The sequence below is a fragment of the Geotrypetes seraphini genome, chromosome 15 (genome assembly GCF_902459505.1).
Source record: "Geotrypetes seraphini chromosome 15, aGeoSer1.1, whole genome shotgun sequence".
Lineage (NCBI taxonomy): Eukaryota > Metazoa > Chordata > Amphibia > Gymnophiona > Dermophiidae > Geotrypetes > Geotrypetes seraphini.
The window spans coordinates 56,137,877-56,161,153 of NC_047098.1; the positions used below are offsets into that span (position 1 = coordinate 56,137,877).

Sequence of the window (23,277 nt, forward strand, 5' to 3'; positions counted from 1 at the left end):
AAATTCCTGGTCTCCGGGGTGAATTATTTGGCAGACGCAGTCTGACATCTTGAAAGTTTTTGCTAAGCTGGGAGCTTATTCAGTCTCCGCTCGGCGAATGCTATAGATTCTCCAGTGGTCAGGTGATTCTTCATCTAAGGCTATGCTGAGCAGGTTACCTTTTAAAGGTTTGCTCTTGTTTGGCCAGGGTTTTGCTGATCTTATGACCAGTGTTCAGGACTGTAAGCTAAGGTGCTCCCTGGCTCTAAACCTCATTTGCCCAGGGGTGCAGGACGGGCAAATTTTCATCCCTACCGATTAACAGTGATCCTGGCGATGAGACAGCGTTTCGGAGCTCCTTCCAGACCTCGCTTTGGAGGTGCAGTGCGCCAACAGTCTTCCAACTCCTGTCCTCCTGCCCCTCCCAAGAGAAAATTATGATCCAGGTTTCTGGTGATTCCACCCCCCCCCCCCGGATCAGGGGGCGGCTTTCTGCCTTCTTTTTGAAGTGGCAGAAGGTAACCTCAGACCAGTGGGTCCTCGAGGTGCTCGGGTAGGGCCTTCGACTGCAGTTTTTCAGTCCTCCTGACTTTTTTCTGTCTTCTGTGGGAAACCTGGACAGAGACAGCAAGGTGCGAGCCAAGGTTCGCAGGTTGCTGGATCTAGTGGCCATAGAATAGCGCCTGTTCCAAGCGGAAACTTGGGCTCCGAGAGGTACTTGTTATACATCATCATGCCAAAGAAAGACTCCAAAGATTGCAGGCCTATTCTGGATCTGAAGGCGGTGAACGCCTTCCTGTGAGTTCCGGATTTCCGGATGGAAGGTGCATTCCGTGGTGGCAGCAGTGGTGCTTGGGGAGTTTTTGGCTTCCTTGGTTCTCACGGAAGCATACCTCCACATCCCCAGTTTTTCCGGATCGTTTGAGTTTCCTAAGATTTCACGTACTCGGGAGACATTTCCACTTTGCGGCGCTGCCCTAGCATTGGCGCCCAGATCATTCACCATAGTCGTGGTGGTGGCTGCCTATCTGATCGCTGGGTGTGCTCGTACAACGGTTCCTCGACGACTGGCTAATCGGTGTCAGGTCAAAAGCGTGCCGGGACAAAAGGCGCGCGCAGACAATTTGAGCGCAGCGCAGAGGCGCGCGCCGAAGAAAATTACTGTTTTTAGGGGCTCCGGGGGTGCGTGGGGGGAAACCCCCCCCCCACTTTACTTAATACAGATCGCGCCGCTTTGTGGGGGGTTTGGGGGGTTGTAACCTCCCACATTTTACTGAAAACTTCACTTTTTCCCTGTTTTTAGGGAAAAAGTTAAGTTTCCAGTAAAATGTGGGGGGTTGCAACCCCCCAAACCCCCCACAACACCGCCGCGATCTGTATTAAGTAAAGTGGGGTGTGGGCTCCCCAACAAAAACCCCCATCGGTGCCCCTAAAAACAGTAATTTTCTTTGGAGCACGCCTCCGACTTGTGCTCAGTTGTCAGCGCGCACCTTAGTCTTCCGCGATTGTCTATGAACCAGCTAATCAGAGTTCCCTCAGAGGAGGAAGGCGCCTGGCGGTGCGCCAGGTAGTACATCTACTAGAAATCTCGGTCAGTTCAAGAAGAGCCATCTCAAGCCGACGCAGGACTTGGAGTACCTGGGAGTCCGGTTCCACACAGGAACAAAACTCAAGCTTCAGAGTGTCATTTGGTTCATTTTAGCAGTTGCAGCCCCGATGGCCTGGCAGTATCTGTAGTTCTTGGGTCTCGTGGAAGCATCCATCAATGTGATTCTGTGGGCCAGAACTCTCCTCCATGCTCTCCAATTGTCCCTTCTTACTCGGTGGCATCCTAAGCGGAATACACTGAGGGTGATGTTGCCTTGGTTGGCAGCGGCACGCAGTAGTATACTGTGGTGGTTGAACCCGTCTACTCTGAACAGAGGACTCCCTTTGCGAGTCTTGGATTGGGTGACCCTGTTAACGTAAGCGAGTCTCTCTGGTTAGGGAGCAATTTTGCAGGTCTGTGCCGGTCCAGGGCCATTGGTCTGCATTGGAGAGCAGATAGTCAAACAATCAGCTGGAATTGCGAACGATCGTCTGGCTCTGCTGAGATTTTGAGGTTGTCTTCCCCGAAAGGCTGTCCGTGTGTTCTCGGACAATGCAACGGCTGTGGACTAGGTCAACTGTCAGGGAAGCACGAGGAGTCCCTTGCTGAGCCTGGAGGCTCAGAGGCTCTTTGCATGGGCAGAGAGGCATCTGACGGCCTTGTCCACGGCTCATGTGGCCGGAATAGACAACGTGCAGGCAGACGTCCTCAGTAGTCAGATTCTGGACCCGGGAGACTGGTCCCTGTCTTGGCTGCTGTTCGTAGCCATAGTGAGCCGGTGGGACTGTCCTTCGTTCTGATGGCATCCTCGGGGAACCGGAAAGCGGACAGGTTCTTCGGCTGCGAAGGGCTCGACGCTTTGGTTCAACCATGGCCTGAAGGGGAACTTCTATATGTCTTTCCCCCTTGGCCTATGATAAGGCACGTTCTGCGCTGGGTGGCCTCTTACGAGGGTCCGGTGATCCTTGTGGCCCCAGACTGGCCCAGAAGACCTTGGTACGCAGACCTGGTGCAGTTGAGCTCGGCGAAGGGTCTGCGTCTTCTTTGCCATCGGTGGCTGCTCATGCAGGGCCCAATTGCTCTTCAAGATCCGGACCACTTTGATCTTACGGCCTGGCACTTGTACATGTGGCCTTGAAAGCTAGGGGCTACTCTTATGTATATTCTGTGGTCATCGCTACGCTCCTTCAAAGCAAGAGGAAACCCACTGTTGGCATGCGCAAAATCCTGGAGGTGCTTTCAGGCTTGGTGTGTGGAGGGCCCTTTGGCCCCGTTGGTGACGCTTGTTCTGGACTTCCTGCAGGCTGGCCTCAGGAAGGTCTGGCAGTTTCTTCTCTCTCTGTCCAGATTGCGTGACTTTTGTATTCCAGAGACTACTGATCATTGGTGATATTAATCTCCACCTAGATGACAACACCAACAAGGATGCGATCGAATTCAATAACTTCCTCGCCTCTCTAGGTTTCCCCTCTCGTGTGTCCTCTCCAACCCACGAAAAGGGGCACACGCTAGACATCATCAGTTTCAAATTACAGATTACAAAACTTCAGCTGATGATGCTCGTTGAGAACACGTCCCTTGGTCTGACCACTTTTTAGGTTCTTTCTGTCTCCCCATTTTCATGTCCCACCGTGGGGCTCCGCCCCGTGCCACAAACTCTATTACCCTCCACAAAAAAAATTGCGAGCGAACTGTTCTGGACCAAATTTCTCAACCAGCTTCCCTCATGTCCTAACCCTGTTGACCCAGAATTCAACTGGCACAACTGGGTAAACCTCTCTGAGACTCCCTTGCCCCACTGTCAACCAAAATTGTCTCCTACTCCAGTAAGGCCCCTTGCCTTACTATCGGGCCTATTTTCCACAGAAATGGGACTTATCGCCTTGACCCCATTACTGAAAAAAGCTGATCTAGACCCTTCCTCACCTTCTAACTATCGTCCCATAGCAAATATTTCTCTCCTGACTAAGATGCTAGAGTCCATCATATCTATCCAACTCATCTTATTTAGAGAGATTTTCCATTCTCTTACCTTACCAATATGGCTTCAGACCCAACTTCAATACGGAATCCCTACTGGCCTCATTAATTTCAAAGGTTCAACAACTACATTCTTGTAATAAGTTTGCTGTCCTACTACAATTCGACCTCTCTGCAGCTTTTGATGTTGTCCATAACGATATTCTCATTTACCAACTTTCTGAGATAGGCATAGACTCCACAGTCTTAGACTGGTTCTCAAAATTCTTATGATCCCGCTCTTACACTGTTAACCTGAATGACACCACGTCCTCCCCTTGGAAACCGACTTGTGGGGTCATAGAAACATAGAATATGACGGCAGAAAAGGGCTGACGGCCCAACAAGTCTGCCCACTCAAGAACCCTGCCTCCCAACTAGTCTGCCTACTCAAGAACCCTTCTTCCCTGGAGTATCTATCGTTTGAGCATAACTCTGTAGTACTCCCACCTGATTTTCCCATCGACTCTTGAAGTCGAGCACGCTACTGGCCTCAACCACCTGGGCGGGAAGATCATTCCATCGATCAGTCACCCGTCCAGTGAAGAAGTACTTCCTGATGTCACCATGAAATCTCCCTCCCTTAAATTTCAGTGGATGCCCTCTTGTTGCCGTGGGACCCTTCATAAAAAAGAGTCCCGCAGGGATCACCTCTATCCCCTATTCTTTTCAACATCTACATGTCTTCCTGAAACTTTTCCATCTATCCCTCCTTAAAACACTTTATACATACACTGATGACATCCTTGTTCTCCTTGAGACCGACTCAAACCTTACTAACCTCTCTGAGAACATAACTTGTATAACAAATCTCCAATCCTGGGCCCTCACTGTACAAATGAAACTAAACGAGTCCAAAACAAAACTATTTTGGCTACCCACCCTCATTTCACTGTCTTCTGGTGCCACTCTGCAGTTTGAGTTCTCAAGTAAAGTTCTGGGCATCATCATTGACTCTACACTCTCCTTTATTGGCCATCTTAACACCTTGGTAAAAAAATGCTTGTTTAATAATAATAATAATAATTTTATTTCTTGTATACCGCTATACCGTGAGGTTCAAAGCAGTTTACAGTAGTCTTCACATGCTAAGGAAAGTGAGATCCTGCTTCCACCAACAACATTTCGCTGTCCTTGTTCAATCTATCATCCTTTCCAGACTGGACTATTGCAACTCCATCTACTTAAATCTAACCAAGAAAAGTCTTCAAAGACTTCAGTGGATTCAGAACACTGCGGCTAAGCTAATCTTCGCAAAAAGTAAATTTGACCGTGTTTCCCCGCTTCTGCCCAAACTTCATTGGCTTCCAGTAATTTCCAGAGTTCACTTTAAATGTGCCTGCCTAACTTTTTAAGATCCTACATGGCATCCTCCCTCCCCTAATTCCACTATCTTGGAATTCCTCAAGTCCTGAGCCACCCAAAAATGTATATTATCTTTCCCCTCATTAAAAGGTGTCATCTATGTGGGAAAGTTAGGGACATCTCTCTCCTTCAGAATCACAGAGCTTTGGAATAACCTTACCACCCCACTTCAGAACCTGGGCTCCTTCCAACTATTCTGAAAACATCTTAAAACTTGGCTATTCTCAAAAATGTAATCCTATCTTCCCTCTTTATTCTTCCCCTGTCCTTCCTAGGGTGTTCCCTCTTTATAACAAGTTCCTGTAAACCTTCTTTATACTAAATTCCTGCAATCCTTACTATGGAGTTCCCTCTTTATACTACACCCGTGTAAACCGTGCCGAGCTCTAATTATGGAGATGATGCGGTATACAAACTTAAAGGTTTAATTTAGTTTAGTATTTGGGTCCCTCTTATCTCGGGGGTTTTCTGACGTCTCACCCGGACATTGTGTGCTTCTTGTGGGGAGGCTGAAACCTCCCTTGAGACTGCCTTGTCCTATGTGGAATCAGAATCTGGTTCTCCACTCGCTGGATTGTCCACCCTGTGAGCCCGTTTTCCTCGTGGTGGTCACTTCTGCACGAAGGGTGTTGGAGCTTCAGGCTCGTATCGTTCAGAGATCCTTTTCTCTGCATCATGGAGTCTGCGGTTATTTTGAAAACAATGTCTTCCTTTCTTCCGAAGGTGGTTTCCGCATTCTACATCACCCAGGAAGTTAGGCTGCCTGCCTTTGTTCAATCGGGCTCCAAGCCTAAGGACCATGATGTGCGGCGTCTCCTTTTGAGATACCTGGAGGCCACGAATGACTTGTCTTTCGGACCATTTGTTTGTTTTGGTGGGCCCCGCACATTGGGGTCGGCCTGGTTCCAAGGCTCCCATCTCTAGATGGATCCATGCTGCCATTTCCGCTGCTTACATATCAGCGGGAAAGATGCCTCCCCTTGGAGTGAAGTCTCACTCTACCAGAGGAATGGTGTCCTCGGGGGCTAAATTCCATGCTGTCTCGCCTGAAGAAATTTGTGGGGCGGTCACTTGGGCCTTTCTTCATATGTTTACCAAGTTTTACTGACTTGATGTGATGGCTGAGTGTGATGCAGCTTTTGGGGGGGCTTCAGTCCTGGTGGTGGGCGCATCGTGCCCCCCCCCTATGTGTTGGGATTGCTTTCTTACATTCCTATGGTGAAGTTTCCAGAGTTTATTGTAAAAGAATGAAAGATTAGGTTACTCACCTCTGCTAATCTTCCTTTTTGTAAATAAACTCTGGAAGCTTCATGCCCGATTCGCAGGTCGCCTGCCAGTAATTGGTAAGCTGTATTTCTGTCTTTAACCAGCCTCACTCAATCACATGAGTGTCCTTCTATGTTTGGTTAAGGGGTTAGAGGGGTCCCTGGGCGGTGCCCTTCTGATCTTCTGAGCATCTTGGGAACTGTCCAGGGAAGGTGCCCTTAGGGAGGAAACAAAAATTAATTGAGCCCTGCAGCCAAGGCTAGAGAGGTTACAAGACCCTATGGTGAAGCTTCCAACATTTATGTCTCGCATATGTCCCAAATCTAAGGCATACACGAACTTATTCAGTTTCTTCTCCTCATTAATTTATGCATGTTCTTGGCCCATTTTTAAAAGATCTCAGAACCACCACTTCATCGTCCCACTCAGTGTTTCATGCCTTAGATTTGGGACATATGTGGTATTGAGTGTCTAAAGCTAAATACTTTGCCATTTTGGTGGATCTCAACATTTATGTCTGGCATAGACCTGGTTAAATGTTAGCACCTAAATGTAGGCATGTTGATACCAACATAATGCTAGTATTCTATAATGGAAAGTACACGTGTAAGTGTTGTGTTTAGAATAGGTTCACTAACTGCGTAATTTTGGTGCCTATATGGTGGCACAGGTTATACAATTGCCCCCTTAGTATCCTCCAGTAAATAAAAATATTTTCAACATGAGTTTCACTTAGAGCAGGGGTGTCCAATGTCGGTCCTCGAGGGCCGCAGTCCAGTCGGATTTTCAGGATTTCCCCAATGAATATACATGAGGTCTATTTGCATGCACTGCTTTCATTGTATGCTAATAGATCTCATGCATATTCATTGGGGAAATCCTAAAAACCCGACTGGATTGCGGCCCTCGAGGACCGACATTGGACACCCCTGATTTAGAGGGTTTTGTCCAATATATAGCCATTGACTATAAGCAAAGGAGGTAATATTCAGCCAGTGGTGGTCAGCAGTTTTAAAACACTTGACAGCTGAGGGCAGAATTAGCCCAGATATTCAATGCTGGGTTATATCTAAGCACTGACACTGATTGTCTGGACCTAACTGACAAAGCAGTAGCTGCTGGAGTTTATGCAAGTCCTGGCCAGTATTCAGTCAAGACCTTCATAGCTTTAAAATCCTTCTTGGGTCCTACAATCTTCCTCCCTCCCTATCATTACCATAGGTCCTCCACAAGACTGTATCATATCCCTGGTGATCCATTGGGAGGCAGGTACTGTGAGGCTGCCACTAGAAATCTCAGCAGCCTTTTTGATGAGGCAGCCGCTAGGGGTAGGAGCAAATAAGATTTGTTCTTGCCCCCCATACCCCCACTAGAGGGCCCATGGTGATGGTTGGGGGGGGTGCGATATTGCTGTTGCAGGGGAGGGGGATGAAAAGGGTTCACTTTGGGGTGGGGGAATCGGCAGGTCTGGGAAGGATTTTAAAGTTTTTTTGCAGGTGCCAACACCTGCATAGTTAAGTGGCCAAATTTAGGACGGCATTTGAGCTATTCTAAATTTACCCACATAGCTATGCAGGTGCCAGCACCCACATAACTGCCAGTTCCTCTCCAGTACTGCCCCTGACCTGCCCATTATTTTATGTCAGACAGAGCTGATATCCAGGACCATTGCCCGGTTAAATGCCACTGAATTTTGGTGACTGGGCAACCAGGAGCAATTTAAGCAAGCAGCAGCCTCTCTTGGCCTCTTAAATCTCTTTGAATATAAGACAGAAAATATTTAAAATAGTTCTGTTAAAGTAGTGCCAATGCTGATTTTGCTTTGCTCTTCATTTTTTCCACAAACTAGTGTAAATGAACCTCAAGATGATAGACAGGAAGAGGAGTTCCTGCTTTGACTGCCCTTTCTTATGTATATTCTTATACTGTTAAATTATTTTTATATACTGCAATACAGTTCAAAGCGGTTTACAGCAAAAAGAGACTGCATGCATACAGTGAAGTTGCATCAAACATATTCTGATAAATACATTGTCAAGATTAAGGGGTCCTTTTACTAAGGTTAGCGTTAGCGCGCGCTAAAACAGCTAGCACACCTTAGTAAAAGGACCCCTAAGTGTTTAAACAAATTTATCAAATAAGTAGGTTTTTATGACTTTCTGAAATGAGAAAGCATGAAGAATAAGATCACAACTTTTATTTCATTTACCAGCTTGAAAAGAAAGAGTCCTATCAAGATATCTTTTGTAAATACAACCTTTCAAGGTTGGAAAGGTAAACAAGTAGGTTCTATGTATCTGACTGAAAATTCCAGAAAGATCAAAATGATTTAAAAGGTAGTTCGGATTGGAGCAGCTTGTCAATGTTTTGTAACATAAGCAGTCAAATTTAAAAATAATTCTGGCTTCTACTAGTAACCAATGTAATTTTTTATAATAAGGTCTTACATGATCCATTTTTTTCAGGCCATAAATCAGGTGTGCTGCTGCAGCCTATATCAGTACTTCTGATAGTTTCAGACATGGCTGAGTCTCTTCATAAAGGCGGTTAATAAATCTCAATAAATAAATAAAAACGTTTTTATGAAGTTGGAGGCATCAGGTTTTGGTTTGTAGTATATTGACTATATTGAGACTTAAAACTCGTAAAAACTTCTGTTCCTCCTAGGTCTCGTCGTGATATTGGTCCCAGTGGTCCTCGTAAACAGAAAGAATTACCGACAGAACCCCCTTTCACGGCATATGTAGGAAATCTACCCTTCAATACTGTTCAAGGAGACATAGATGCAATCTTTAAGGACCTCAGCGTAAGGAGTGTGCGACTAGTCAGAGACAAAGAGACAGATAAATTTAAAGGTAAGAATCTAAATTGGTTTCACTATTTAAGACAGGTATTTCCAGGACAAGTAGATCAATTTTGAAAATCATCCACACTCATCCTCCTCCAAATTGAATAAAGTTTTGTGTGGACATTCACTAGGGTATCAAACTAAATCATGCAAAAAATTTTGGCTGGATCTCTATTGTCCAGGTGCTGAAGCCCAACAAAAACTGTCATAGGGCTGAAATTTTTGGGATTAGTACAAACCCTGGTACTAAGTTCCTGTTCAAAAGTTTGGAACATAACTTGAGTTTGCCTTCCTTTTTATGGACCAGCAAACTATTACAATAATGTTACAATGAAAAATGTAAATGTTCATGTTATGTATATTGCAGTTTATGTTGGCTTTTAAAAATGAATAAAGATTTATAAAAACAATGTTGGTGAAAAACATTACATTAAGAAATTTTAAGACCTACTTTAACTTCTCATTGTTTTTGACCTATACTTTGATTCAGGCCATAACTGGACCAGTAGTCATGGCCCATGATGTATGTCTCAGATTAGTTTTGCAGTCAACTGGAAGCAAAGATATGACATAAAGATGTGATGTCATGTTTTTATGCAAATTTTCACCATTTTGGGGGTGCTGATATCTCTGTTGTGTAGTTTTTAATTTATTTCTTTATCATCTGAAAGAGCTTTTTTTTTTTTTTTTTTTTTGCTTCACAAGCAACCCTATTTCATCTTGGATAATAATAATATCTATCTCTGTCTTTACATTTTATCTTTATTTTTCATAAATTGTCTCTTCAGGTACTTTAGTTAGATTGTGAGCCTTTGGGACAGTTAGGGAATTTCCAAGTACCTATCTTATTTATTGTATCTTTTAATGCATTCATTTTTGTAAACCGCTTAGAAACCTCACGGTTATTAGCGGTATATAAGAATTACATTAAATTAATAATAACTTTATTTTTGTATACCGCAGTACCATAACAGTTCAGAGCGGTTAACAGAATAAGAGTCTGTACATATACAGTGATGTTACAAATAAGTCAATCAGCATAGCTTAGCGAGTAGGGAGTGGTCATGGAATTAAGGTCCATCATTTTTATGTGCAGGTACACTGTTACCCATCATTGGCAGTCAGAATTAAGGTCCATCATTTTTATGTGAAGGTACACTGTTAACCCATCATTGGCACCCTATTGTGTAACATGCAAATAAAAGAACAAGAGGGCATTCGGAAAAGTTGAAAGGGGACAGATTCAAAACAAATACTAGGAAGTTCTTCTTTACCCAACGTGTGGTGGACACCTGGAATGCACTTCCAGAGGACGTAATAGGGCAGAGTACGGTACTGGGGTTTAAGAAAGGATTGGACAATTTCCTGCTGGAAAAGGGGATAGAAGGGTATAAATAGAGGATTACTGCACAGGTCCTGGACCTGTTGGGCCGCCGCGTGAGCGGACTGCTGGGCACGATGGACCTCAGGTCCAGCGGAGGCATTGCTTATGTTCTTAGATGTGATATTTTACAATGGTGAAAATTTGCATTAAAAAGTAACATGTCTTTGACATTATATTTTTGTTTCCAATTGACTGCAAAGCCTCCTAGTGCAAATCTAAGACACATGTCATGGGCCATGACTACTTGCCCAGTTATGGCCTGAATCAAAGTATAAGTAAGGGCAATGAAGTTTGCTGGCCCATTAAAAGAGAGGCAAGCTTGTGTTTGGTTCCAAACTTTTCACAGGAACTTAGTACCAAGGGTTGTACTAATCAATAAAAGTTCAATCCCTGACAAGTTTTGTTGGGCTGCAGTACCTAGACAAAGTGGCTGTTTTGTATTATGTGGAGCATGGCACTCTGAAGGGGACCTTCATAGTGCATAGTTTTGTTTGAGACTAGGGAGCATCAAAACAAAAATTTGTTTAATTTGGAGGAGGTCGAGCATGGAACCCTAGTCTGCTTAATATGGATTGACACATTAAAGGAATGTACTTCGCATCTTATGACTTGGATTGGCATATGACTTATTTTGTCACGATTGCCATATTCAACTCAAATTATTTTTGTTGTTTTTAAAATAAATGTAAAGTCCTAGAGCTTTGATCTAAATATTGCATATTTTTCTAATGTGTATTCATGCAAATTTTTCAACTTGTCTTTTATAAAGGGACCAATGAGAGAAACCATGACTATACCTTTCAGTTTTGGCATGTTGGAAATCTATCTAGATATAGATTAGAGAGTTGTGCAGGGATAGAAATCAAACCCATCCCCGCCCATCCCTATATAAACTTCAGAAGTAGTTATTTAATTTATTACTGAATTAAAGGCTCTGGTAGAGACCCATTTACAAATAAGCAAAGACACTTTAATTTGTAAATATTAGAAACATAGAATACGACGGCAGAAAAGGGCCGACGGCCCAACAAGTCTGCCCAATCATGATCCCTTCCACCCTCGAGAAACTATCCCCTATCATACCTCTGTAGTGACCCCACATGTTTGTCCCATCGTCTCTTGAAGTCGAGCGTGCTACTAGCCTTGACTACCTGACGTGGAAGACCATTCCGTCTATCAATAACCCTCTCAGTAAAGAAGTATTTCCTGGTGTCCCCATGAAATCTTCCTCCCCTAAGTTTTAGTGGATGTCCTCTTGTCACCGTGGGACCTGTAAGAGTGAAGATTTCCTCCTCCTCCTCGATGCAGCCCGTTATGTACTTGAAAGTTTCTATCATGTCCCCCCTTTCTCTGCGCTCCTCGAGCGAGTATAAGCGCAGACTGCTCAAACGATCTTCATATGAAAGATCTTTAAGTCCTGAGACCATCCTTGTGGCCATTCTCTGAACTGACTCAATTCTCTTCACATCCTTTTCGTAATGTGGCCTCCAAAACTGGACACAGTACTCCAGGTGCGGTCTCACCATGGATCTGTATAATGGCATTATAACTTCGGGTTTTCAGCTGATAAAGCTTCTTCTGATGCAGCCAAGCATTTGTCTAGCCTTTTTTGAGGCTTTTTCCAGCCTTAATTGAGAAGAATACATACTTTGTAAATGGGTTTCTACCAGATCCTCTAATGTAAACATAAATACTCAGCTGATGAGGACCCTATCAGCTGAGGACTTCCCCTGCAGTTGGCCGGGGGTCCTTTTTGCCAAGCTTGGCAGGCAACAGTAGCATCTGAGTCGCAGATGCTGGCACCTCATGGCTCATGAATGCTGCAAGCGACTGCTGCACTTGGTGGAGGGGAGTTCTGGCCATCTCTAGAGGAGGTCCTCTGCTGGCGGTGATTGGGGATCCCCACCAGTCGCAGCAAGGGTCAGCAAGTACTTCAACACTGTAGAAATAAAACCAGAAATGCATTTCCTTTTCTTTTGAACACAATACAAAGACATCTGCTATATACATTTCCCAAAGATAACATATTTTAGTTAATAAATTCAGTTTTTTACCATTGTTGTCTGGAAACTTATTTTTCCATCAAGTTGGTCCCAGTTTCTTTTTTTCTGCTTTCCCATCTTCTGTAAATTCTACTGTTGCTCTCCATTGGTTCCTCCAACCATTGTCCAGCATTTATTCCTTTCTCATCTTTCGCCCCTGCCCACCAGTCCCATGCCCGACATTTCTCCTGTTCTAGCACCCCTCTCCAGCACCATGCCACATCTTTCCCTCCATTCCCTTCACCACTATGTCCAAAATTCCTCCCTCTTGCATCCCTTTCAATATGTCCCACTGTTCCCTTTCCACCACATTTCTCCTTCTCATCTTTCTCTTCCATATCATCTGTACCTCACTCCCTCCCTATAACCAAAAATTCTCCTCTTTCTTCCATTCCCCATTTGTACACAACCATCTCTCTTTCCCGCCCACTGACACACCCAAGTCTCCCTTTCTATTCCCTCCCCCACCTCGGCATCTTTTCCCTCCCTTCCTCTCTCCCAAGTTCATGCCTTCTGTGTCCAAAAATGCACTCCCTCCCACCCCTTCATTTGAGTCCAGATAACAGCAGGGGTTGGAGGCAGCTCGAGCAGAGAGGCTTGTCTTCTTTTCCTGCCTGCAGCACGCCATATGTAGCCGACCTGGAAGTCTTCCCCCGAAGTCAGAGCTGACGTTGTAGGGAAGGCTTTGTGTCAGTCTGGCGGCAGCTGAGGTGTCAGATGGGAGGGGGTAGATACTGGACATGGGAGGTGAGAGGAGACAGATTGTAGATAGAAAGGGGGAGGGATCAGACACACTGGATGAAAGGGGAAAGATAACAGACAAGCTGGAATGCCTGGGGAGAGAGAAAAAGACAGATGAAAAGGAAGAGAGGGGGAGGATGCGGATGGAAGGGAGGAAAGAGAAAGATGGGGCAGACACTGAATAGAAAGAAGAGAAAGAGAAATGAAGCAGATGCTGGGCTGAAAGGGGGAGAGAAAGATGGGCAGATGCTGGATGGAAGGGGAAGAGAAGGGTGGATGATGGATGGGGTGATAGAAGAGGCAGAAAGGAGGAAGAGAGGAGACAGATCAGATGTTGGGCAGGAGAGAGGGACAGATGCTGGATGGAAATGGAGGAGAGGGAAGATGCTGGAGAGAAAAGAGAGAAAGGACAAATGCTGGATAGAAGGGGAGCAAAGAGAGGGGGGGAAATGCTGAATGATGGGAGAGAAAGATGATAGAATTAGTGACAGACTAGGAAATAAGAATAAGTGGAATAAGAGAGCCAGAGTGAGGGAAAGAAATTGCAAGCTATAGGTAGACAGAGCAGACCATCCAAGCTCACGGGGCTTAAGAAAGCTGGATCATTCCGGTAGTGGCAGAGCAGCTTTCATCCTCGCTTGCTGCAGTTCAAGATCCCAGGTCGCAGCTCTTTGATGGGTTTTTGCAGCTTCGGCTCAGCAACCCTCGGCGTCCACCGATCCCTGCTCAGCTCTGAGCCACAGATCGCAGCTTGTGCAGCAGAACTGGGCCTTGCACGCTGCACGTGACTGGCAAAGTTAACTTAGCTCATTTCGGGTTTGTCTTGGGGGGAAGGAGGAGGACTCTGTCCGCCTGCTCTAGCCTGCAAGTTACACCTCCCCACGAATCAGCAGCAACAGTCTCTGTCACGTAGGCATGGAGCTCAGCACGTAGGCACACAGAGTGTGTGCCTATGTGCTGAGCTCACTGCCTATGTGACACAGACTGTTGCTGCTGCTTCGTGGGGACTCAGGAGCTCAGCTCGGCACCAGACCCTGACTGAAAATTAGGTAGGCCTGGGGATAGGAACCCCGGGTCCATCCCCATGGGAGTCCTGTCAGCTTTGGAGGGATCCCCGTGGAAGTCCCATGGGCCTGGGTGTGGTCCCCGTGGGAGTCCTGTTGACCTAGGGGGGATCCCCACGATCCCCGTTCCCATGCATACCTCTAATATAGATTAATGGTATGAAGAGGCCCAGAGTTATGAAAAAAATTACCTAAGGATATTTGACAAATTACATGTTCTCCATTTAGGAGGGCAGTTAAATCCTTTCTTTTTTGCTCTATTCTTGGTAGGCTCTTATAATACAACAATCTTTTGTGTATAATCTGTTTTTAGATTTATTCAATGGGATTTGTTCTATTTATCTTATTCAGATTATGATCTGCCTTGAGCCATATTCTATGTAAAGTATAATAGAAATATCCATGTTAGATTAGATTTAGAAAAATCAGCTTTGTGAAAATTTGGGTATGATTTAAATGAGTTTCTGGCTCTCACAAATCCATTTTCACAAGAACTTTCTTGTGAATTAGTACAATTGGGGACTTTGTATGTTCCTATCAATGGCAACATATGAATTCCCCCCACCCCCCAAAAAAAAATCCCTTGTGCACTGTGATTAGGCATTAAAGAGCCAATGAACATAAAAAGTATGGCCATACTGAGTCAGACCAATTGTTCATCTTGGTTCCAATAGTGGCCAAGTCAGGTCATAAATATCTGGCGTTTGACCTAGTTGATCATAATTTGCTTATTGATCACCTTCAGTCTATTTGAAATATAGATTTGGTATTAAAGTGGTTTGTATCCTTTCTGAAAGATAGAACTTTCAAAGTTTGTTGTTTTTTTTTTAACCTCTTCTATGTCCATTTCATCATCATTTAGACCAGTGTTTCTCAACTTTTTCAAGCCAAGTACCCCCTAAACCTAACAAATACCAACCGAGTACCCCCACCCAAACTCTGCCCCTAACTACACCCTAGAATAATACTAATTGTAATGCAGTTTCTTCCATCCATTTTTCATATACACACAATATAATCTTATTAATAAATAATGGTAACCACAAAATTAAAAAAGCACACTGCGCACAGAAAACATTATCATTTATATTCGGGGATTTTTTCTGAGAGGTCAAGGCAGATGACTTTTTAAAATATGCAATCAGTAACAACTATAGCAAAATAGATAAATATAGAGCAAAATATAGACAGCAGATATAAATTCACAAAACTGACACATTTTGTTCACTAAATTGAAAATGAGATTATTTTTCCTATCTTTATTTGTCTGGTGATTTCATGAGTCGCTGGTTTCATTTCAAATATTTCTTTCTTTCTGCCTCCTGCATGCTTCCTCTCCTCCGGACCCCATTCCCTTCCCCAACCAACATCTCTCTCTGTCACTCTTGATAAGCCAAAGATCGATCAAAATACTTTTTGTAACGGCAATTTTTAAGTACATAAGAATTGTTGCTGCTGGGTCAGACAAATGGTCCATCCTGCCCAGCAGTCCGCTCATGCGGCGGCCCCCAGGTCAAAGACCAGTGCTCTAAATGAGTCCAGCCTCACCTGCGTACATCCCAGTTTAGCAGGAACTTGTCCAGCTTAGTCTTGAAACCCTGAAAGGTGTTTTCCCCTACAACAGACTCCGGAAGAGCTCTCCACCACTCTCTGGTGAAGAAGAACTTCCTTATGTTTGTACAGAATCTATCCTCTTTCAATTTTAGAGAGTGCCCTCTCGTTCTCCCTACCTTGGAGAACAGTCTGTCTTTATCTACTAAGTCTATTCCCTTCAGTATTTTGAATGTTTTGATCATGTCTCCTCTTTTCAAATGAGAAGAGGCCCAGTTTCTCCAATCTCTCACTGTATGGCAACTCCTCCAGCCCCTTAACCATTTTAGTCGCACTTCTCTGGACCCTTTTGAGTAGTACCGTGTCCTTCTTCATGTACGGCGCCCAGTGCTGGACGCAGTACTCCAGGTGAGGGCGCATCATGGCCCGGTACAGCGGCATGATATCCTTCTCCGATCTGTTTGTGATCCCCTTCATTATCATTCCTAGCATTCTGGTCGCCCTTTTTGCCGCCGCAGCACATTGTGCAGACGGTTTCATCGACTTGTCGATCAGAACTCCAAAGTCTCTTTCCTGAGAGGTCTCTCCAAGTACCGCCCCGAACATCCTGTATTCGTGCATAAGATTTTAGGATTAGGAGAAGTGAATAGACCAGAATGTCGAAGATCTAGTCGAACAGTACAGTTTAAAAAGAGAGAGAAGATATAACGGAGCTAATCCAAATAGTATCTTATAGCGACAAGCAAATTTAAAAAGTACTCTTGCTTCCATTGGCAACCAGTGAAGCTGACTGTAGTAAGGGGTGACATGTCCTGTTTTTAATCTGAAAATTAAACGAACCGCTGTATTTTGGATTAATCTTAATATTCCTATGACAGTTTTGTAGGCTCCCAGATAGATTATATTGCAGTAGTCAAGAATGGATAAGATTAATGCTTGGATTGGCAACCTAAAAGAAGTAGGGTCAAAATACTTTTTAATGGAACTCAATTTCCATAATGCAGTGAAACATTTCTTGACAAGCATATCAGTATGTTCCCCCAAGATTAAGTGGTGGTCAAGTATGACTCCTAAAATTTTTAAAAAGATGAGACTATTAACTGTTCTTACCACATCCTCTGGCAACATGTTCAGAGCTTAATTATTCTCTGAGTGAAAAAAATATTTCCTCCTGTTGGTTTTAAAAGTATTACTTTGTAACCTCGAGTGTCCCCTAGTCTTTGTAAATCTTGATGCAGTAAAAAGTTGATCTACTTGTACCCATTCTGCTCCACTCAGGATTTTGTAGACTTGAATCATATCTTCCCTCAGCCCTCTCTTTTCCAAGCTGAAGAGCCTTAACCTCTTTAGTCTTTCCTCATATGTGAGGAGTTCCATCCTCTTTATCATCTTGGTTGCTCTTCCTTGAGTCCAGCACTGGTTGTCGTACATGAAGAAGGACACGGTACTACTCGAAAGGGTCCAGAGAAGAGCGACTAAAATGGTTAAGGGGCTGAAGGAGTTGCCATACAGTGAGAGATTGGAGAAACTGGGCCTCTTCTCACTTGAAAAGAGGAGACTGAGAGGAGACATGATCAAAACATTCAAAATACTGAAGGGAATAGACTTAGTAGAGAAAAACAGACTGTTCACCCTCTCTATAAGGTAGGGAGAACAAGAGGATACTCTCTAAAATTGAAAGGGGATAGATTCTGTACAAATCTAAGGAAATTCTTCTTCACCCAGAGAGTGGTAGAAACCTGGAACGCTCTTCCGGAGTCTGTTATAGGGGAAAACTCCCTCCAGGGTTTCAAGACAAAGTTGGACAAGTTCATGCTAAAGCGGTGAGACTGGACTCATTTGGAGCACTAGTCTTGACCTAGGGGCCGCCGCGTGAGTGGACTGCTGGGCAGAATGGACCACTGGTCTGACCCAGCAGCGGCAATTCTTATGTTCTTCTCTAGTGCTGCTATCTCTTTTGAGAAGGAGACCAAAATTGAATGCAATACTCAAGGTAGGGTCGCACCATTGAGTGATACAGAGGCATTATAACATTCTTAGTCTTGTTTACCATCCCTTTTCTAATAATTCCTAGCATCTTGTTTGCTTTTTTGGTTGCCACCGCACATTAGGCAGAAGGTTTCAGCGTATTGTCCACAATAATGCCCAGATCTTTTTCTTGAACGCTGATACAAAGGTGGACCTTAGCATCCGGTAAGTATAATTTGGATTATTCTTCCCAGTGTGTATCACTTAGCATTTATCCAAATTAAATTTTATCTGCCATTTGGATGCCTAGTCTTCTAATTTCCTAAGGTCTTCTGCAATTTTTCACAGTCCACATGCGTTTTAACAACTTTGAACAGTTTAGTGTCATTTGTAAATTTAGTCACCTCACTCGTAGTTCAAATTTCCAGGTCATTTATAAATAAGTTAAAATAGCACTGGTCCCAGTACAGATCCCTGTGGCACACCACTATTTACCCTCTTCCATTGAGAAAAATGGCTATTTAACCCTCCCTTTTCCCGTCTGATAACCAATTCTAAATCCACAATTGAATATTGCCTCCTATCCCATTACTCTGTTTAATTTTCTCTGGAGGAACTTTGTCAAACGCTTTCTGGAAATCTAGATACACTACATCAACTGGCTCACCTTTATCCACATGTTTGTTCATACCTTTAAAGAATTCAAGCAAATTGGTGAGGCAAGACCTCCCTTGGCTGAACTCATACTGACTCTCTCATTAAATTATGTTTGTCTACGTGTTCCACAATTTTTTATTTTTTATAATTGTTTCCACTATTTTGCCCGGCACTGAGGTTAGGCTTGCCGGTCTGTAATTCCCCAGATCTCCCCTGAAATCCTTTTTAAAAATTGATGTAATGTTGGCCACCCTTCAATCTTCAGGTACTACAGACTATTTTAACAATAGGTTACAGATCACTAACAGATCAGAAGTTTCATGTTTGAGTTCTTTCAGTACCCCGGGATGTATACCATCTGGTCCAGGTTAAAGAGCCCTTTTAGCCTTTCTTTGTATGAGAGAAGTTTACCCCCTTTATCATTTTGGTGGTTGTTCTTTGATCCTTCTCTAATTCTGTTCTTGTTTGGGGTTTTTTTTATATACATCAACCAGAATTGAATAAAATACTTGAGGTGAGGTTGAACCATGGAGTGTTACAGAGGCATTATAATATACTTGGTCTTATGAATTTTTAATATGGGGATGGAAACTAACATCCTGTTTTGATTTTTTGATTACTGCTTCACTTTGGGCATATTTCAGTATATTGTCTGGAATGACATCTAAGATCTCTTTCTTGGGTACTGATGCCTAAGGTGGACACTAGCATCAATTAACTACGATTTAGATTATTCTTCCCAATGTGCATCACTTTTTGCATTTGTCTACATCAGGGGTGCCCAATATGTCGATCGGGAAGGCAACGTGAGTCGATCGCAGAGCCCATCCCATGATAGACTCGTGTTGCCATCCCGATCTACCGGCCGATCAGCCTTCCTCTCCCAGACGTCAAAGAGGACGACGCCAGGCATCCAGTTTAGTCTGTTTTTGTCATTTTGGTGGGGGCTGCGGCGGCGGCAGCAGCAGCCTGAAAAAGAAATCATCCTGGCTGGGGTCGGTGTCATGCTCCGGAGCTTATACAGCCTTCCTATCTGGCCCTCTCCCTTCTACTTGCATCCGGCCACACCCCCTGCTCTGCGGCTCTCTTCGGCAACTGATCGACTCAAGCTTCTGACGTTGGGGCCTACCCTCTGCAAGTCCCGCTTGTTTCAACTTCCTTTTTCTACAAAAGCAGGACTCGCAGAGGGAAGGCCTCAATGTCGGCAGCCTGTCTTGATCACCGTTGCTGAAGATGGCCGCAGGGCAGGGTGTGTGGCTGGATGCAGGTGGAAGGGAGAGGGCCAGATGCAGGACTCGTGGGTGAGGGAGGAGAACGAGAGAGAGAAAGAGAGAGGGGAGGGAAACAAAAGGAAATATTTCATACCGGGCTGGGCCGGAGTGGAGGTAGGGTGGAAAAATTCTGGCTACAAGAAAAGGGCAGAAAGCTGAAAATGGAGATAATGACACAAAGAAGAGAAAGGGTAAGCAGGACCTACTGAATAAGGATAGAGATACAGAGGGAACATGAAGAGAAGGTGAAATAGAGACATAGAAGTAATGCTGAAAAAGTGGGGGGGGGGAGATAAAGACATTGAAAGGGCAAATGGTGAACATGGGGTAAAGACAAGGACAGAGACAAAGATTCTGAAAAAGTGGTGAGATAGGGATATAGGTGAGATGGACATAAAGAAGAGTGATGCTGGAAAATAGGTGGAATGGTAATTCTGACAGACACAGAAGGGAAATGCTAGATCAAGGAGAGATGGGGTTCAGGCTGGATGGAATGGGGAGAAATGTCTGGTTGACCCTGAACTTAATCTCCTAAGTCAGAATTGATGCCGAGGAGCGGAATGCTTGTCAGCACAACGCTTCTGCAGGGAGAGCTTGGGGCGATGATGGCTTGGGGGCTGTTCCCCGATGGCGATGGCGGCAGCGGCAAACCAAGTGGCTGGGGGAGGGGAGGGAGAAAGAAAGAAAGGGGACAGGCAGGGAGACAGAAAGAAGGGGGAACAGGGAGACAGAAAGAAAGGGAGGCAAGGAAACAGAAAGAAAAAGTTGGAGGAGAGAATAAGGTCTGGAGGAGAGGAAACATACAGGAGGCTGAAAGATTGGATGCACAGTCAGAAGAAGAAAGTGCAACCAGACTCATGAAATCACTAAACAACAAAGGTAGGAAAAATTATTTTATTTTCAATTTAGTGATCAAAATGTGTCCGGTTTGAGAATTTTTATCTGCTGTCTATATTTTGCACTATGGCTCCCTTTTACTAAACCACAATAGCGTTTTTTAGCGCAGGGAGCCTATGAGCATTGAGAGCAGCACGGGGCATTCAGCGCAACTCCCTGTGCTAAAAACTGCTAGTATGGTTCAGTAAAAAGGGAGGGAGTATATTTGTCTATTTTTGCATGGTTGTTACTGAGGTGACATTGCATAGAATCATCTGCTATGACCTCTTTGAAAAAACCCCGGAATATGAATGATAATTAATATTTTCTCTGCCTTTCAGCGTGCTTTGTGGGTTTTTTATTTAAATTTCATTATTGGTAGATCATTTTGACTTGGTCATTTTAAAAGTAGCTCGCAAGCCCAAAAAGTGTGGTCTACATTAAATTTTATCAGTCTTTTGAATGCGCTCTGCAATTTTTCTCATTCTGCATGTTTTGACAATTTTGAATAGTTTAATGTCATCTTCAAATGTAATCACCTCTCTTCTCATTCTGATTTCCAGATCATTTATAAATATATTAAATAGCACTGATCTTTTTACCGTTCCCTGTGGCACTGCACTATTCACACTCCTCCACTGAGAAAAATAGTCATTTTAACTTTAGCCTCTGAACACCTATACTGTATTCCATTCTCAAAAATTAGGTTGTGGCTTCGGTCCTCTTGGTCTTCTTAAGCTCTGACTTGCAGTAATTTCAATAATCCACAAAGGGACAGGAGTGCTTCTCATTCACTCCTGCTCTGGTGTCATTCCAGGCTCCAAAACCAGAACCTAATGAAGGCTAATCCCCTTCCACAGCTTGTTTTAGGTAGAGTAGACTATGTAGCAGACATACTCTGATATAAGCAGAGTCATGGGGAAAGTCTCGGTATATTTGATCTCATCCCATCATATGCTTTGCTTTGGATCAGACAATGGACATGTGTTTCGACCACTAAAGCAGCACTGAGCAGGTTCCTGTTCAGGGGACAGATGCTCTTTTGGAAGGGCCTGGATCTTATGGCCAGTATAAGAGATCGTCATCCAAGATCTTTATTAGACAGCAGATCCTGAGCAGCCGGGAGCCAGAACCGGGAGTCCTTCCATGGGTCACAGCGCTCTTGCCAGTACTCCACAGGAGCCTCTAACCAGAGAGCATATCAAGGTTCCAGACAGAGAAATTCTCTGGGATCTGGAGGGATCGAGGTTCTGGTTCCCACTCCGCCAAAAAGCCTTAATGATGCCTGCCCTCAAGCCTCTCCTCTAAAGATTGGCAGTTGGCTCTTGGACTAGATGGAGGCCTGGGAACAAATAATGACCAACCTTTGGGTCCTGGAGATCATCGGAGAGGATTACAAGATAGAAATTGTGTGCCCTTTCTCTGACTAGTTTGTGGAGTGCTGGCAGGCCATCAAAAGAAAGCAGAAAAAGTCCAGGCAGTGGTACAAAGGTTGCTAGATATTCAAGCCATCGAATTGGTCCCTTCAGAAGACTCGTGCTCTGGCAGATAATTTGTATACTTTGTTGTGTCCAAGAAAGGCTCAAGGGAGCAGATACCCATCCTGGATCTCAAAAATGTCAACACAGCCCTGGGAGTACTTCTGTTCTGAATGGAGATTGTTCTGTCCGTCATTGCAGTGGTAGAACTGGCAGACTTTCTGGATGCCCTGGATAGGTTAAGGTTGATCAGATCATTATCCGCATTTCTTGATGAATCATCGCTGAATATTTTAATACACTCGTTAGTCATATCAAAAATCGACTTATTGTAATGCTTTGTACAAGGGATCAACCTTAAAAGAAATATGTGGGTTGCAAATTCTTCAAAATACTGCAATAAAAATAATCACTAAAAGAAAAACAATTTGAGCATATAACTCCCCTTTTAAAGGAAAAGCACTGGTTACCTGTAAATCACAGAATTACATATAAAATAGCATTACTCACACATAAAACACTAATAAACAAAGCTCCTGCATTCCTAGAAAGGTTTCTAATCCCTTATACTCCCACAAAATCTTTTAGATCTGAAGAAAAATCTTTCCTTTTAGTCCCTTCATTAAAATTCATTTATTCAAGAAGGGATACGATATTTTCTGTTACGGCTCCTCAAATTTGGAACTCGCTCCCGATTAATATAAGAGAAGAAAAATTACTTAGTAAGCTTAAAAGTCTTCTGAAAAGCTGGCTTTTTAAGGGCGCCTTTAACTGAGTCATTCAAATTCTATTAAATTAGGATACTTTACAGCGGATTAATAGTGCTGGTAAGGAAAAATTAAGCGGGTAACCTTTCCCAACCTTGTTTCACTACCTATCTCTTTTTTATTTGTTTATGAATTGTATTTAATCCTTTCATTTCCCCCCCCCCCTTTTCTCATGTATTGTTTTGTTAAAATTGTACCAATTGTCTGGTTCAATCAATGTGACTTTTTCTTTTTACCCTGATTTTTATAGCTATGTGTAAATCGCATTGGATTTGGATTTTGCGATTAAATCAAATTTTTAAATAAACTTGAAACTTGATTGAAGGAAGCTTACCTTCACATTCCAATCTTCAGGAACACAGAAAGTTCCTGAGATTCTATGTGTTGGAGAATTGCTTCAAATTCTCAGCGCT

The 23,277-nt window shown here is 43.8% G+C and overlaps 1 protein-coding gene across 2 annotated transcripts in view; it reads left to right on the forward strand.

Moving 5' to 3' along the window:
- The window catches only part of EIF4H (eukaryotic translation initiation factor 4H), a 104,457-nt gene that overhangs the window by 56,903 nt on the left and 24,277 nt on the right, over positions 1–23,277 (forward strand). For both annotated transcript variants that reach the window (XM_033921278.1, XM_033921277.1), the window contains exon 2: positions 8,885–9,072. In XM_033921278.1, the coding sequence (XP_033777169.1) occupies positions 8,885–9,072 (188 nt within the window). The remainder of the gene's footprint in view (positions 1–8,884; positions 9,073–23,277) is intronic.